The sequence below is a fragment of the Heterodontus francisci genome, chromosome 5, assembly GCF_036365525.1.
Source record: "Heterodontus francisci isolate sHetFra1 chromosome 5, sHetFra1.hap1, whole genome shotgun sequence".
Taxonomy (NCBI): domain Eukaryota; kingdom Metazoa; phylum Chordata; class Chondrichthyes; order Heterodontiformes; family Heterodontidae; genus Heterodontus; species Heterodontus francisci.
Window position 1 is genome coordinate 60,664,455 of NC_090375.1, and position 17,341 is coordinate 60,681,795.

The window sequence follows — 17,341 nt, forward strand, 5'->3', positions numbered from 1 at the left end:
GGCAAGATAGATTTGTAAAGGGTAGGTCATGCCTGGTGAATCTGAATGAATTTTTTTTCAAGAGGTGAATAAGATAGTAGACAGGGATGTTATTTATATGGACTTCCAAAAGGCACTTGTTGAAGCCCATGGAACTGAAGGCAAATTATTGGCATGGTTAGGAAATTGGGTGAGCGGCTAGAGACAGAGTCAGGAGAATGGGCAGGTACTCTGTTTGGTGTCCTGTGAAGATCTGCATTGGGGGCCTCAACCATTCATCTAATTTTAAAAATTTAGATGATGGAATAGAAAGCTACATAACCAAATTTGCCAATGACACAGGGACAAGCAGCATTGTAAGCAGTGCAGATGGAAGCACAAAATTACAAAAAAAATTGCGAGATTAATTGAACAGGCAAAACATTGCCAAATGGGTTTCAATAGTCAAATGTGAGGCCATTCACTTTAGCCCTAAAAAGGATAGAACAGGGTACTTTCTGAACGGTGAAAAGCACAAAACAGTGGAGGTCAGAGGATACTTGTGGGTCTCGGTATATAGATCATTAAAATATCAACACGTAAAGAAAATAATCAAAAGGCTGACCTTTATATCTAGAGGATGAGAATACAAGCGGGTAGAAGTCATTCTTCAGCTATACAAAGCCCTGGTTAGACTACAGTTGGAGTACTATGAGCAGTTTTGGGCACCGCACATTCGGAAGGATATAATGGCCTTGGAGGGTGTGCAGTGTTCATTTACCAGAATGATACCCGGACTCGAGGGTTAAATTACGACGAGAGATTACACAAACAAGGACTGCATTCCCTGGAATTTAGACAGTTAAGAGGTGATTTGATTGAAGATTTCAAGGTATTAAAGGGAGCAGATAGTGCAGATAGAATGAAACTATTTCCACTGGTTGTGGAGTCCAGGACTAGGAATCATCATCGAAAATTACAGTCAGACCTTTCAAGAGTGAAATTAGGAAACATTTCTTCACCCAAAAGGTGGGAGAAGTTTGTAGTTCTCTTCTGCAAACAGCAATTGATAATTTTATATCTGAGTTGATAAATGTTTGTTAACCTAAGGGGCAAAGGTGGGTATATAGAATATGGTCGCAGACCAGCCATGATCTTAATGAATGGCAGTGAAGGCTTGAGGGGCTAAATGACCGACTTCTGTTATGTTCCTAAGCTACATTTACGAAACAAAAAAACGCAAAAACTTAATATCTCAGAACATAAGATACGGCATTGCAATATGGTTGAATTCTTCCTGCTTCTCAAACTTCAAACCTCTTGAAATCACTTAAAAAGAACAAGGTCAGTCAATACCATGTAATATGGGCAAGGTTCTTATCTCCTGACCTAGCTTAAAATGCTTTGGGAGCATAAAATCATATAGCATCGAAGGAGATCATTCAGCCCATCACGCCTATGCTGGCTTATTCAAACAGCTATCCAGTTAATCCCACTCCGCGTTCTTCACCCACAGCCCTGCAAATATTTTTTGAAGTATTTTTTCAATTCCCTTTTGAAGTTACTACTGAATCTGCTTCCAACACCCAATACATACCAGATCATATCAACTCGCTGTGTAAAAATATTTATCATCTCCCCTGTGGTTCTTACATCAACAATCTTAAATTTGTCTCCATTGGTTACCTACCCTCTTGCCAGTTTCTCCTTATTTACTTTACTGAAACACTTCATAACTTTGAGCACCTATTAAATCGCCTCACAACCTTCACTGATCGAAGAACAATCCGAGCTTGTTCATTCTCTCCACATAAGTGAAGTCCCAGCCTTTGTAGATGCATTCAAATCAAGAACTTGTGCTTTAACTTACTGGTGTAGAAGTGGTGGATGACGCTGGCTGGTTGTGTACGACTGACGGAGGGGTATCTGTGTACGAAGGCGAGTGGTGCATCGTTGAACTGGGTTTTGGAGTCTGGGGGTTCAGTAATGATGGCGATGAACTCGAAGCTGCTTTGTGTCGTTTATTCAGCGCTGTGTGGAAGGAAAGTAACAAGGTTAGTCGTGCTTAGTACATCATTCATTCCTTTCTATCTATGTTTTGGGAGATGATAGGTAATCATTTTTAAAGCTCCAACCATCAACACTGTACTGCAATGGGGGCAAGTGGGGAGGAGTACAGGCAGAAGATGAACAGGGCTGGGTGTAGCAGAGGAAGGAGGGAGTTGGAGGGAGGAGGAGGAAGGTGGAGGGATTGGGGAAAGAGGAAAAAGGTGGGGGGACAGGGACCAAGAGGGAATGGGAGCGAAGCCCAAGAGGGAGTTTTTGTGGGGGGGTGGGTATACTAAGATGGGGGAAGGAACAAGAGGGGGATGTATGAGGGTGAGGGGAATAAGAGAGAAGAAGAAATTAGGAGGGGAGGGGGTAACAAGAGTGGAGCTGGAGAGGTGATAGAGTGGAAGGGGGAACGTGGCTTCATCATTCAAACTCATGTTTCTTCACTATTTCTCCACCTATGCCTCCCCCAAATGGCTATTCTCATGGCTCAGTCGAGATAGCTACCAGCTGAAGGATGCAAACCCAAGGTAACCCTTTTCTCTTTCATGGGGTTATCTAATGTTCAGGCCGCAACTGTACTCCAGTCTTAAATCAGCTAATACGGCACTGAGGGTTCAGCTTTTATGAACATACGAACTAGGATCAGAAGTAGGCCATTTGGTCCCTTGAGCCTGCTCCGCCATTCAATAAGATCATGACTGATCTGTTTGTGTCTCGAATTCCACACCCATCTACCCTGAATAACCTTTGATTCCCTTATATAACAAGAATCTATCTATCTCCGCCTTAAAATTATTCAATGACCCTGCCATGTATAACCCACTACTAGATCAGATGATGTCCGGAATTACAAAGGACAGATTACAATATGTAACCTCCTAGCCCAGCATATCCTTCACTCTACCCATTACCATCAAGCTGGGGAACCAACCCTGGTTCAATAAAGAGTGCAGGACGGCATATCTTAAAATGAGGTGCCAATCTGGTGAAGCTACACTTGCATGCCAAACAGCAGAAGTAGCATGTGATAGACAGGGCTAAGCGATCCCACAACCAACGGATCAGATCTAAACTCTGCAGCCCTGCCTCATCCAGTCGCGAATGGTGGTGGACAATTAACCAACTAACTGGAGGAGGAGGTTCCACAAATATCCTCACCCTCAATGATGGGGGAGCCCAGCATATCAGTGCAAAAGACAAGGCTGAATCATTTGCATCCGTCTTCAGCCAGAACTGCCAAGTGGATGATCCATCTCTGCCTCTTTCTGATGTCCCCAGCATCACACGTGCCAGTCTTCAGCCAATCTGGATCACTTCACATGTTAGCAAGAAACAGCTGAAGGCAATGGATACTGCAAAGGCTGTGGGCCCTGACAACATTCTGGCAATAGTACTGAATATCTGTGCTCCAGAGTCATACCTAGCACAAAGGAAGATGGTTGTGGTTGTTGGAGGTCATTCATCCAGTCCCAGGACATCACTGTGGGAATTCCTCAGGATAGTGTCCGAGGCCCAACCATCTTCAGCTGCTTCATAAATGACCTTCCCTGCATCACGAGGTCAGAACTGGGAGGTTCGTTGATGATTGCACAATGTTCAGCACCATTCGCGACTCCTCAGGTAATGAAGCAGCAAGACCTGGACACATCCAGGCTTGGGTTGATAAGTGGCAAGTAACATTTGCACCACACAAGTGCCAGGCAATGACTATCTCAAACAAGAGAGAATCTAACCATCTCCCCATGACATTCAATGGCATTACCATCGCTGAATTCCCCCCTCTATCAAAAACCTTGGGGTTACCATTGACTAGAAACTGAACTGGACCAGCTACATAAATACTGTGGCTACAAGAGCAGGTCAGAAGCTGGGAATTCTGCAGCACGGAACTCAACTCCTGACTCCCCAATGCCTGTCCAGCATCTACAAGGCAGAAGTCAGGAGTTTGATGGAATACTCTCCACTTGCCTGGATGGGTGTAGCTCCAACAACACTCAAGAAGCTCAGCATCATCCAGGACAAAGCAGCCTTTTTGACTGACACCCCACCCGCCACCTTCAACTTTCACTCTCTTCACCACCGATGCACAGTGGCAGCAGTGCGTACCATCTACAAGATGCAGTGCAGCAACTCACCAAAGCTCCTTAAACAGCACCTTCCAAATCTGTGACCTCTACAAGGGCAGCAGATGCAAGGGAACATCACCACAAGCAAGTTCCCCTCCAAGCCGCACACCATCCTGACTTGGAACTAAATTGCCGTTCCTTCACTGTCGCTGGATCAAAATCCTGTAACTCCCTTCCTAATAGCATTGTTGGTGTACCTACACCCAAGGACTGCAGCGGTTCAAGAAGGCAGCTCACCACTACCTTCTCAAGGGGAATTAGATTTAGATTTAGAGATACAGCACTGAAACAGGCCCTTCGGCCCACCGAGTCTATGCCGACCATTAACCACTCATTTATACTAATCCTACACTAATCCCATATTCCTACCACATCCCCACCTGTCCCTATATTCCCCTACCACCTACCTATACTAGGGACAATTTATAATGGCCAATTTACCTATCACCCTGCAAGTCTTTTGGCTGTGGGAGGAAACTGGAGCACCCGGAGGAAACCCACGCAGACACAGGGAGAACTTGCAAACTCCACACAGGCAGTACCCAGAATTGAACCCGGGTCGCTGGAGCTGTGAGGCTGCGGTGCTAACCACTGCGCCACTGTGCCGCCCTAGGGATTAGGGATGGGCAATAAATGCTGGCCTGGCCAGCGACGCCCACATCCCTTGAATGAATAATTTTTTTTTTTAAAGTAGAGCTAAGAGCGGCCCTACATTGAGGAAAATGGTTAGGTGCTCTGACTTCTCTTTTTCCCCCCCAGTTTCAGCCAAATATACATTGCTGATCGGCAAGTAATGAGAAAAAAATGGAATTCAAAATAGAAATAAAAACCTACAAATGGTCTCCAAAAAGACCTTTTCCACAGACCACCCACCGCCTGCATTTCACTATCAGCCCCACCCCACCCTCCACTCGGTTTCCTTTGGACCTACTACAATGTGCAGCAAGTCTACTCAGTTTGCAGAACTAAGAGGATACCCGTAAGGAACAGAATCATGGGCTCTGTTGAAAAACTCCCTTAATGGTCAGTTCACATAGCACCTGGTGAGGTACCGGGCCATCGTGCTTGATTCCCCCAGCTTCAGAGCAGTAGCTCAGGTTTACAATTGGCCTCAGTACTCCAGGTCTAGGAAAAGAGCAAATGTGATGCCCGATTCCAGCACTTGTCCACTGGACCTTATTGGAAAGATTGGCTTTGTGCACGTTGCTCTTGCATTACTTATTAAAAAAAAATACATCTTCTGTTGTCTTGCTCAGGGTTATTCAGAGGATATGCTGAAATGTCATGTCTGACAGCTGATGTGTGATAGAAAGTAATATCGATATATTATTAAAATTTGACTGTAGGGCATACACTTCCTATTCATGAACGTTAATTCTGGCTGTCAAGATATTTTGTCATGCTTTTCTGTCAACATTTACCATTGTCAACATAACCTAATTTTGCCATGTGAACAATTAAAAATATAGTTGCAGGCCACGAGGCAGATCAAATTTATGATTTCATTATTCCAACTCTATTTCAATCTTGTGTAAACAGAAGACTTGTATTCATCAGGTTCCCCTCCAAGTCACACATCGTCCTGACTTGGAACTCTATCACTTTTCCTTCACTGTCACTGGGTCAAAATCCTGGAACTCCCTTCCAAACAGTACTGTGGGTGTACTATCAGATGGACTCCAGCAGTTTCAGGCAGCGGCTCACCACCGGCTTCTCAAAGGCAATTAGGGATGGGCAACAAATGCTGGCCTTGCCAGTGATGCTCACATCCCATGAAAGAATAAGAAAAAACTGACCATGAGCAAAATGACAGACAATTTACTAGGATTGCAGATGGCTATATTTTTGGCCAGAACAGAACCAAGCTCAGCAGTGATGCCCTTCACTGTTTGAACTCACTGTCTGAGTTGAGAGACAAAGAATTGTCACTTGGGCATGACATTGAAGGCTGGCATTCTGAAAAGGAGAGATAAGGAAGGAATATGAGAAATTTGGCAGAACAGGCCTGATTAAATGCAGAGGCGGGGTGGGGGGCAGCAGGAAACTGGAGTTAAGGCCACAATCACATCAGCCTACTGAATGGAACAGCAGGCTTGAAGAACCGAATGGCCTACTCCTACTGCAATTCCTTATGATCTTGAGATGATGATTTTCGAAATGAACAGAAGTGAACTGACAGGTTTCTGACCACTGAAAATCAAATCAAATTAAATCCAACCAAAAACAATCACAACATCACGCATTTCAGCACAGATTCTATTACCTAAATGGACAGATGATCTCTGCTTCTTTATCTGTGTGTTGAGTTTTTCCGTGAAAGGATCAATCTCTGATTTGGGGATCGGCTGCCAGTGATCCAGTCGTTGTTTGAAGACCTTTTCTGATGCAGTTCTACTTTGCACATATTCTGAGGGGGAAATAAATAAAGCTTACACATCAGAATAGATGAGGGAGGCCATGTGGCCCACCTAGCTCATACTTTCACAGAAATCTACAGCCTCTCCCACTATAACATGACCCTTCTTTCTAGGTCCCCAGATTTTGCAACACATTACGGATGGTAAACTCCACAAGATTTTTTTTAAAAAGCCCTATTTTTCTAGTCGAATCTCCTATCTCTTTCTCTCTTCCAATAATAGCTTGCATTCATACAGCATTTTTAATTTCAACATCTTAATTTAATTTTAATATCTCAAAGTGCTTCACAGATAGGTAGGCAGAAGGAAAATGGATGGTTAACATAGATTAGAAAGGGTGACTGAAAGCTTGGTTGAAAAAGGTTTTGAGAAGGATTTAAATGAAGAAAGGGGTGGAGAGGTTTGGGAAGGTAATTCCAGAGATTAGGACCCAAATGACTGAAAGCTCAGCTTCCAGTGCTGGGGTGAAAGGAATGCAATTTAGAAGGAAGAGTATTTGGGGGTGAGGTCAGATAATTCAGGCAGAATCTGAATTGAATTCAATACTTTCTGGTCGTATGGTCCAGTTTCAGAGAGAGATACAGCACCGAAACAGGCCCTTCGGCCCACCAAGTCCGCGCCGACCATCAACCACCCATTTATACTCATGTTCTCATCTGCTGCACCACCAAACCCCCTCAGGCATGGAGTTGTAGATGGATGGATTGAGTAAGCTTTTTACCTAAAATGTTCTGAGGCATTTGAACTCCCAGATGTGCTTGGCCAGGATTAATTAATCCCATTTTCCCTCTCACATCCCCACCTTCCCTCAATTCTCCTACCACCTACCTACACTAGGGGCAATTTTTTTAACAATGGCCAATTTGCCTATCAACCTGCAAGTCTTGGCATGCGGGAGGAAACCGGAGCACCCGGAGGAAATCCACGTGATCACAGGGAGAACTTGCAAACTCCGCACAGGCAGTACCCAGAACTGAACCCGGATCGCTGGAGCCATGAGGCTGCAGTGTTAACCATTGCGCCACTGTGCCACCCTTCATTTACAATTTTTATCTACTTTTATCATGCAAAAATGCAAGAATTCAAAAATGCCCCAGAACACTTCACTGAAGTATAATCAAACTAAAATTGACATGAGCTAAAGAAGGAGGGATCATCAGATTATGATGAGAAGCATATTCAGAGGTGGGTTTTGAAAAGGGTCTGAAAGGAGGAAAGGGAAGTGGAGAGGTTAACGGAGGGAATTCTAGAGCAGAGGGCCAAGAAGGCTTTAAAGCATGGCTGCCAATGGTCAGGACAAACATTTACATATAAAATTAGGGCCTAGCAAACATCTTTTGCTCAGCACAAAATGAACCATTCAACCTGAAATCCTGGCCAAGCACATCTGGGAGTTCAAATGCCTCAGAACATATAGGTAAAAAGCTTACTCAATCCATTCATCTACAACTCCACGCCTGAGGGGGTTTGGTGGTGCAGCAGATGAGAGCATGAGTCTCAGATACTTGAATGGGCCTAGGTCCAAAGCACAAGCCAAACCAGTAATTCTGCATGAAATTGTCAGTCTTAAAGCGTGGAAAGGAGTGGCTGGAATGTTAGCCATTGCTGCACTAGCGGGTATCCTGTATTTGGTTAGGATTAAGGAAAACTTGTGCAGCAGGAGAGAAAGTATTATTCAGTTCTGTACTTGACTTGGTAGTGGGACAATGTAGAGAGAGGTGTACCTTGCACCTAAGCACTGTTGTACCTGATTCAGGAATGTGGCAGTGCAAAGGGAAGTGCAGTCTGCATCTAAGCTGTGCTTTATTGGATCTGAAGAAAGGCTTGAAAAATTGATGGCTTTTTCACAAAACAAAGCTGGTTATGGGAAAATTAAACGCAGGATTTCAAGATCAGGAATGGTTTTGGGAGGGTAAACATGAAAATTGTTTCTATTGGATCAGCGAACATCAAAGAGGGTAAAATCAAGATCACCAGAGCAAAATAGAAAACTAGATCTATTTTCACACTAAGTATTAGTGTTTTACAAGTGGCTACTGAAACTGAGACTAGAAGAGGAAGAATATAAGATGATATCGGGAAGGGCAAGGAAATGGGATTAGATCAAAGAGCTCAACTTTCTTTTAAGTAGCTAACAGGTCATCCTACTGAGTTACTGTTTGCCCTCCCTTCCTTTTCATTCCAACTATTAAAATATATCTAATTTTTCATTTTTATCAGTTCTGATATAGGGCTGGAAAACTGGCACATACACTTGCCTGCTTTCTCCAAAGATGCTGACTGTTGCCAGCATTTTCTGATTTTATATTAAATTTGGCACAGTGTCGACTGAGGTTTGTTCTGTATCTAACAGATGGTACAGATGGCCTGGGAATGTTTGATAGAGTTTTATTCTGTACTTAACACATGCTATTTGTTGGGTCATTGCAAGAGGACTCTCACTCAATGTTTAACCAATCGCGCACCACATTGACGAATGCTCAATGCTGGCTGGATGTAAAATGTTTCATTGCCATCAGCGAGATCTTTTACTTTGATAACTATTATTACACAGATTTTTAAAAAAAAATCCAAGTACAAGGACAAATCCCTATTTAAATCTGCTCCTTTCTGAAAACACGTTTTACCACCATTTATGAACTCCTGGACAGGATATAAATTTTCTTTGTCTTTGGTATCAATGATATGGATCAAAAGCTCTAATCTATTCTCCGCCAGAATGTCATAACTGTGTAACTATTTACCTCCTTCAATATTCCTTTTCTTCTACAATCTACAGAATTTAAAAACTAAGTTTGGTATCATTTAATCATTACTCTTTCTCTTCTACTTATGTCAGTTTGCTTTGTTTTGTATTGCACTCTTGCCTCAGAGTCAGGTTGTGGGTTCAAGCCCTACAGACTGGAGTGTGTAATCCAGGCTGACACTTCACTGCTGTACTGAGGGAGTGCTGTACTCAGAGATGCAGTCTTTCAGAAGAGATGTTAAACTGAGACCCCATCTCTCCATTTAGTCAGATGTAAGAAAAACTACACTCTATTTGAATAACAGCAGAATGCTGTGATAATCTGTTCCCCAACCAACACCACCAATCGATGGTCCTTTTCGTATTTGCCTTTTGTTGGACCTTGCTGTGTGCAAACTGTACAACAATGAATGCACTTTAGAAGTATGTAATTGATTGAAGTGCAAGTTCACTTTTTTGAACCTTTCTGGTGTCCTGCAATGTGGCCCTGCACATACATAACTCCATTAAAAAAGTGAGCGGACAGCTTACTGGCTGATGTGAGGAGGGATGAGGCAAGTTTTTGACAGACTTTCTTTGCAGAGTCCTGGGGCCTCTGCCTCACTTGGGATATTGACTTCAAAGATTTCAATTTCTGAGGTGGTTTCTGATGTTCTTCCTGCTTGAGTAAAGCTTCAAAGTGCACATGAAGAGGTGTGTCTGAAAATAAAACAACATTCAACCTTACCAACATGCTTACCCCTTGCATACATGACGAGTAACTAAGAACCTTATTCATTACACTCAATACATCAACAAGGTACACGAGCCAAATGGCTGTGCTACTAGACTAGCAATCCAGAAATGAGTGTCCAAATTCCACCACTGTGAGTTGGAGAAACTGAACTCAATACATCTAGCCATTTGTAGGCTGGCAACAGACTGCCATAAAAACTCAACTGGTTGACAAAAGTCCTCCAGGAAAGGGAATCTCATATCCCCACTCAGCCTAGTCTACATGAGACACAAAGAAGTTTTCTCCTGCAAACTGTCTCACTGGCGTACTGGTTGCTCTCTAGTAAAGAGACATTTCCAATTGGCCATTCTTCAAGTGCGCACCAAGATTGTGACTGCTACAGGACATTTGATGGATCACAAGATAGATGTAGTTGAGGGAAGCTATTCATCCAAATCCAGCCAGCTCATCCAAAATAAAACAACATTCCCTCCCTTTTAAAGACTGCTGTGGGTCGGGGTTTGGGGGTGGGGGGTGGTGGAGAAGGGAAAAGAGATTACTGAATACAAAAAAAGGCAGCAAACAGAGTACTAAATGCGCATGTTTAAGTTAATGTCAAATACAAAGAACATCCAAGGGAAAGCGCAGTTAAAACCCATGAAGGCTAACAACAATTAAGTTTTAAATATAATAGTGACATTGAAACACAAACCTTGAGGAAGCGACAATATGGGGTGGTAGCAGGGCTCCATTATAGACACACGTTCCTGTGGAGACATGCTGGGCTGATCCATAGTCTGCATCAGGGTTTTGGAGCCACACAAAATGCAAATGTTGGGCCAGTCACAGCTACACTTGACGCTAAGGGGACGCTGGGCCTGCGAAAAGAGATAACACGAAGTAAGTGCTTCTTTATGGTTGGATACGCATCAGATATGCAGAACAATTAACTACTGTCAAGTGAAATTAACTTTGAAATGCTATCACAATCTTTTCCTTTTATTGTCTCCTCTTCTGAAAGTGCTGACTTGTGCTGGGATCCGTTTTCATAGCCAGTGGCTGCACCCTCTGGTACATTGCCAAGACAGCCATGTTTTCAGGGCAAGCCTAAACAGCAAGTATCTAAAAGCTGTATGAGCATTTGAGATCACAGCCAAATCTAATACTATCCTCATTAAATGTGCACACGTACACATATTCCATCAGGAATTAGTGAACAGCAGTCAGGTGTGGGGACTCTGCAATCAATCATTTCTCTGATACACTTAGGTTAAATTAGTATCCATACAACTGCTATCTTGACTGAGATTGTCAAATTCAGCATCAATAGGCAAACAAATCTGGGGTCTTTCTTACTCTACCATTAGCACTCTCTCTGGACTCATGCTTTGTCTTTTACTACAACTATTTAGCACTCCATTTGCATTCTGTTCCATGACATCTGTCATTTACTCTCTCCCCCTCCGTCCTATCAGCGATTTTCCTTCTTGTTCTTATTCCTGCCCTCCCCTCTTTCCCTTGCTCAAAGATTGTGACATTGCTAACTTTTGCCAGTTCTGATGAAAGGTCACAGACCTGAAACGTTAACTCTGTTCCTCTCGACAAAGATGCTGCCAAACCTGCTGAGTATTTCCGACACTTTCTGTTCTCATTTCTGGGATTTTCCTGGTCTGTTTTCATAATCTCACTCAGCCACTGGACTCGGGTGAATGCCAGCATTAGTTTGGTCTCTTGATGCTGTTGCTTTTCTACAGTCCAAGTTGGTTCTCAGATTGGGCAGGCCATTTCTCTCAGCCAATTAACTCTCTACACGTGTTCTCCTCAAAATTTCCCTTTCCTTTGGGAAGGAGCTGACTCAAGCTTGGGCAAAATTCCATGGATACAGCACAGACCAAAGGCTGAACCTGGGATTTTCTAAACTATAAATCTCACTACAGTACCAAATACTGAAGCACTGGGGGAATTTACAGCTGTCCCATTCAATGCAATATTTGATAACCAGAGAGAGTCACACACCTTTCTACCAAGATAACACGCCAGGTTAGATCTGACCAGCCTCCTCTTCCTGTATCTCCGGACCGGACGAACTCTGGCAGCAACACAACTGTTGTCAGGTGGTGATGGAGGGACAGTAAGACCATCCAGTCGCTGCCTTTTACACAGGATTTCCTCTGTGTCTGAGCTGTCCAGCGAGCTGTTGTCCAAAGGACTGGAATGCAAACTGTAACATTAAAAGTGAAGATAAAAAGCCAGTGAGGCAAATAATCAGATCATTCCAAATTAAAAAAAAAGTTATTTACAGTTGAGTTGATAACAAATCTTGAGTGCAAAGTGGAAACAGTAGTGCAAGACACTTCTATGTCCTTTCTATCTCAGTCACAAGGATCAATGCAGTATTAAGTAACTTACCTGTTCAACAGTCCGTTTAATTGCCTTGGTGGCGTGCAGGCTTTAGGCAGTAGTGAAGAACTTGAGGGGGAGCTACAGGAAGGGCTGGAAGGACAGATGAGGTTTCCCAGAGACTGTGTAAGGCGGGAACTCTGAAAGAGAAATGAAACATCTTGTCTTACTGCCTGTTGTTGGCTAATAAGCACCAACATATTTGCCTGACGTGACTCAGTTTCTAATTTTGCTTTCGAACACTTCTATGAAACGCCTTGGGACGTTTTATTCTGTCGAAGGCACAATTAAAATATAACTTCTTGTACGTTCATAGAATCATAGAATGGTTACAGCACAGAAGAACGCCCTTTATAGTCAGAGTCGTACAGCATAGAAACAGGCCCTTTGGCCCATCGCGTCCATGCTGACCATAATGCCTATCTATACTAATCCCCCCCCGCCTGCATTAATTCCATATCCCTCTATGCCTTGCTCATTCAAGTACCTGTCCAGATGCCTCTTAAATGTTGCTACTAGTGGCAACAGTGGCGCAGTGGTTAGCACTGCAGCCTCACAGCTCCAGGGACCCGGTTTCGATTCTGGGTACTGCCTGTGCGGAGTTTACACGTTCTCCCTGTGACCGCGTGGGTTTTCACCAGGTGCTCCGGTTTCCTCCCACCGCCAAAGACTTGCAGGTAATAGGTAAATTGGCCATTGTAAATTGCCCCTAGTGTAGGTAGGTGGTAGGAAATATGGGATTACTGTAGGGTTCGTATAAATGGGTGGTTGTTGGTCGGCACAGACTCGGTGGGCCGAAGGGCCTGTTTCAGTGCTGTATCTCTAAAATAAAAATAATCCTGCCTCCACCACCTCATTCCAGATACCCACTATTCTTTGTGTGAAAAAATTACCTCTTTGATCCCCTTTAAACCTCCTCCCTCTCACCTTAAATCTATGCCCTCTAGTTTTAGTCACCCCAACCATGGGAAACAGACTCTGGCTATCTACCCTATCTATGCCTCTCATAATTTTATGTACCTCTATCATGTCCCTTCTCAGTCTCCTTTGCTCCAGGGAAAACAGACTCAGCCTATCCAATCTCTCTTTATAACTCAAGCCCTCCAAACCAGGCAACATCCTGATGAATCTTTTCTGCACCCTCTCTAGCTTAATCGCATCTTTCCTGTAGTGCGGCGACCAGAACTGCACACAGTACTCCAAATGCGGCCTAACCAACGTTATGTACAACTGTAACATGACGTCCCGACTCTTGTACTCAATGCCTCGGCCGATGAAGGCAAGCATGCCATACGCCTTCTTCACCACCCTGTCTACCTGTGTTGCCACTTTCAGGGAACTATGGACTTGCACCTCAAGGTCCCTCTGCTCAACAACACTCCCCAGGGCCCTGCCATTCACTGTATATGCCCTGCCCTGGTTTAACTTCCCAAAATGCATCACTTCACACTTGCCTGCGTTAAATTCCACTTGCCACTCCTTTGCTCACTTTCCCAGTTGATCTATATCTATATCTGTAACCTTAGACAACCTTCTTCACTGTTCACTATAGCACCAATTTTGGTGTCATCTGCAAACTAATCATGGCCCCGACATTCACATCCAAGTCATTAATATATATGACTAACATCAGAGGGCCCAGCACCGATCCCTGCGTCACACCACTGGTCACCGGCCTCCAATCTGAAAAACAACCCCCCACTACCACCCTCTGCCTCCTATCACCAAGCCAATTCTGTATCCAATTTGTGAGCTCACCCTGGATCCCATGTGTCTGAACCTTCTGGACCGGCCTACCATGCGGGACCTTGTCAAAGGCCTTGCTGAAATCTATGTAGACAACGTCCATCGCCCTGCCCTCGTCAATCCTCTTGGTCACCTCCAAACTCACTCAAATTTGTGAGACATGAGTTCCCATGCACAAAGCCACGCTGACTATCCCTAATCAGACCATGCCTTTCCAGATGCATATAAATCCTGTCTCTCAGAATCCCTTCCAATAATTTTCCAACCAGTGACGTAAGGCTCACCGGTCTGTAGTTCCCTGGCTTATCCCTGCTACCCTTCTTAAATAAAGGCACAATATTAGCTATCCTCCAGTCTTCCGGTACCTCACACGTGGCTAACGATGATACAAAAATCTCTGCCAGGGCCTCAGCAATCTCCTCCCTTGCTTCCCATAGCATCCTAGGATACACCGGGTCAGGCCCTGGGGATTTATTCACCTTAATGCGCTTCAAAACTTCCAACACCTCCTCCTTTGTAATGTTGATATGCTCCAGGATATCGCTGTTGCCTCCCTTGAACTCGCTAGCTTCCATGACCTCCTCCACATTGAATATGGACGAAAAATATTCATTTAAGACCTCACCCATTTCCCATGGCTCCACACATCGATTGCCACACTGATCCTTAAGGGGACCTACTCTCTCCCTAGCTACCCTTTTACTCTTAATATACTTGTAGAATCTTTTAGGATTCTCCTTTATCTTATCTGCCAGGGAAACCTCATGTTCCCTTTTCGCCCTCCTAATTTCCTTCTTAAGTGTAGTCCTACATCCCCTATACTCCTTGAGGGACTCGCTCGATCCCAGCTGCCTATACCTGACACATGCCTCCTTCTTTGTCCTGACCAGACCCTCAATATCCCTCGTCAACCAAGGTTCCCTAAACTTGACAGCCTTGCCCTTCCATCTAACAGGAACATGCCAGCCCTGTACTCTTCTTATCTCACTTTTAAAAGTCTCCCACTTGCCAGACATCCCTTTACCTGTAAACAGCCTCTCCCATTCAACTTTTGGAGAGTTCCTGTCTGATGCCATCGAAATTAGCCTTCCCCCAATTTAGGACTTCAACCCGAGGACCAGTCCTATCTTTTTCCATAACTATCTTGAAGCTAATAGAGTTATGGTCACTGGTCCCAAAGTGCTCCCCCACTGACACATCAACCACCTGCCCATCCTCATTTCCTCAGAGCAGGTCGAGTGTAGCCCCTTCTCTCTGAGGGCCATCCACATACTGCTTCAGAAAACTATCCTGGACAGACTTAATAAATTCTTCCCCATTTAATCCCTTAGCACTAAGGCAGTCCCAGTCAATATTAGGGAAGTAAAAATCACCTATTACAACCCTATAATTCCTACACCTATCTGTGATTTCCCTACACATACGCTCCTCCACTTCCCTCTGACTATTGGGGGGCCTATAGTATAATCCCATCAAAGTAATCACCCCTTTCTTAATGCTATGTTCTACCCATAAGGCCTCGCTGGACATTCCCCCTGGGATATCCTCTCTAAGTGCTGCTGTGATGTCCTCCCTAGTGCATTTGGTCCATCGAGTCCATGCCAGCTCCCTGAGAGCAACTTAGCTAGTTTCCAAACCTTCCCCATAGCCTGCAACTTTTTTGTCTTCAGGTATTTAACTTGTGAAAGGGAAGATGCACCTCAGCTGAACGTCTCATTCGAAAGTCAGCATTTTTGACAGTGCAACACTCCCTCAGTACCATATTGGTATCTTTGTACATAACAAAGTCTCCCAAGTGTGACTTCAAACTGAATTCTGATTCAGAGGCAAGTGCTACCACAGAAAAGGCCGACACCAGCGGAACAGCTGGTCCACAGTGCCACCGGTGGAGGGATAAAGGCTGCACCTTACATTTTCTTGATGTCAATTCCCTACCTCCATTCCCAAAGCAGCAGCAAATTTATTCAGAAAGGAGCTCAGATCAGAAAGATCACTGGATTTAACCTGGTTCCCTGATCATTTAAGTGGTCTGAAGTGAAGCACTGTTGCTGGTTTTTGGGGCGGTGGGGGGAGGGGAATTCAGCCAATGGCCAGCATCTCCCTCGTGATCCCTATTCATTCTCAGAATGTGGACATCACTGGCAAGGCTGGCATTTATTACCCATCCTGAACTACCCCAATCGACAGTTGGTGTGGGATTCAAGTCACAGAAGCCAGGCTGGGTATGGTTTCCTTCCCCAAGGACCATTAATGAATTAGTTGGGTATTACAATGATCCAATAGTTTCCCTGTCACTTTCATGAGCATTAGCTTTTTATTTCCAGATTTTTTATTTAAATTGGCTTCAAATTCTTAAGCTGATATGGTGGGCTTACCACAGAGGATATGGGGAGCAGAGCAGCAGATTTAAACTGTGCGCCAAAACCTTTCAGCACCAGAGCAGCAGACACCAAGAGGGAAAAACTCAAAAAGTGATATCGCAGTCCACAGAGTGGGGAGTGCACAGCTAAGTTTTAAGTTTAATGGTTAGTGTTTTCAGTCATTGATGTATAACTGTTTAACTAACAGCAAAACAGAAATAAAGCTCAAAAGAACCTACAAATAAATCTAGACAAAGAAGTCAGTGAGAGTGAGCATCAGAGAGAGGTAAAGAAAACACTTAAAATGTCATCAGCACAGGGGAAGGAACTGACTGGTGAGTAGCTGGTGAGTACTTTCTGTCCAGATCAGGGACAGTCCTAAGTTTAGATAGTAGTCTAATAAATAGAGGCACGGCAGGGCATCTCAGTCCTGTCAAATGAACATCCTGTGCCACAGGGGAACTCCAAGACACTTCTCAAGTCCTGGACAACCATATGTGCAGAAACTGTCATCAGCCAACACTCAAGAAGTTCCCGTGAAGACAGAGCGCAAGTTGGCCCCTTTAATTTACCACACGTGCAAAAAAATTTCAAGGTTATACTGAATCTTTTTGAAAATCATGTAGGAATGAGAAAATATTTCTACACTATCACTTTTTTCAGTTCAAAAAAAGGACAGAAATGAATGGTTTTGCTTAAACAGCACACACTAACTTTGCTAACCAGGTTAATAGGGCTGTTAAGAAGGCATATGGTGTGTTAGCTTTTATTAGTAGGGGGGTCGAGTTTCGGAGCCACGAGGTCATGCTGCAGCTGTA

At 44.0% G+C, this 17,341-nt stretch overlaps 1 protein-coding gene across 1 annotated transcript in view; it reads right to left on the reverse strand.

The window, feature by feature from the left end:
- Window positions 1–17,341, reverse strand: part of LOC137369874 (KAT8 regulatory NSL complex subunit 1-like) — a 306,772-nt gene that overhangs the window by 34,618 nt on the left and 254,813 nt on the right. The window contains exons 4-9 of the mRNA XM_068031535.1: window positions 12,427–12,557; window positions 12,034–12,238; window positions 10,730–10,895; window positions 9,834–10,001; window positions 6,403–6,546; window positions 1,829–1,989 (exon numbers count right to left, since the gene is read on the reverse strand). Of these exons, the coding sequence (XP_067887636.1) occupies window positions 1,829–1,989; window positions 6,403–6,546; window positions 9,834–10,001; window positions 10,730–10,895; window positions 12,034–12,238; window positions 12,427–12,557 (975 nt within the window). The remainder of the gene's footprint in view (window positions 1–1,828; window positions 1,990–6,402; window positions 6,547–9,833; window positions 10,002–10,729; window positions 10,896–12,033; window positions 12,239–12,426; window positions 12,558–17,341) is intronic.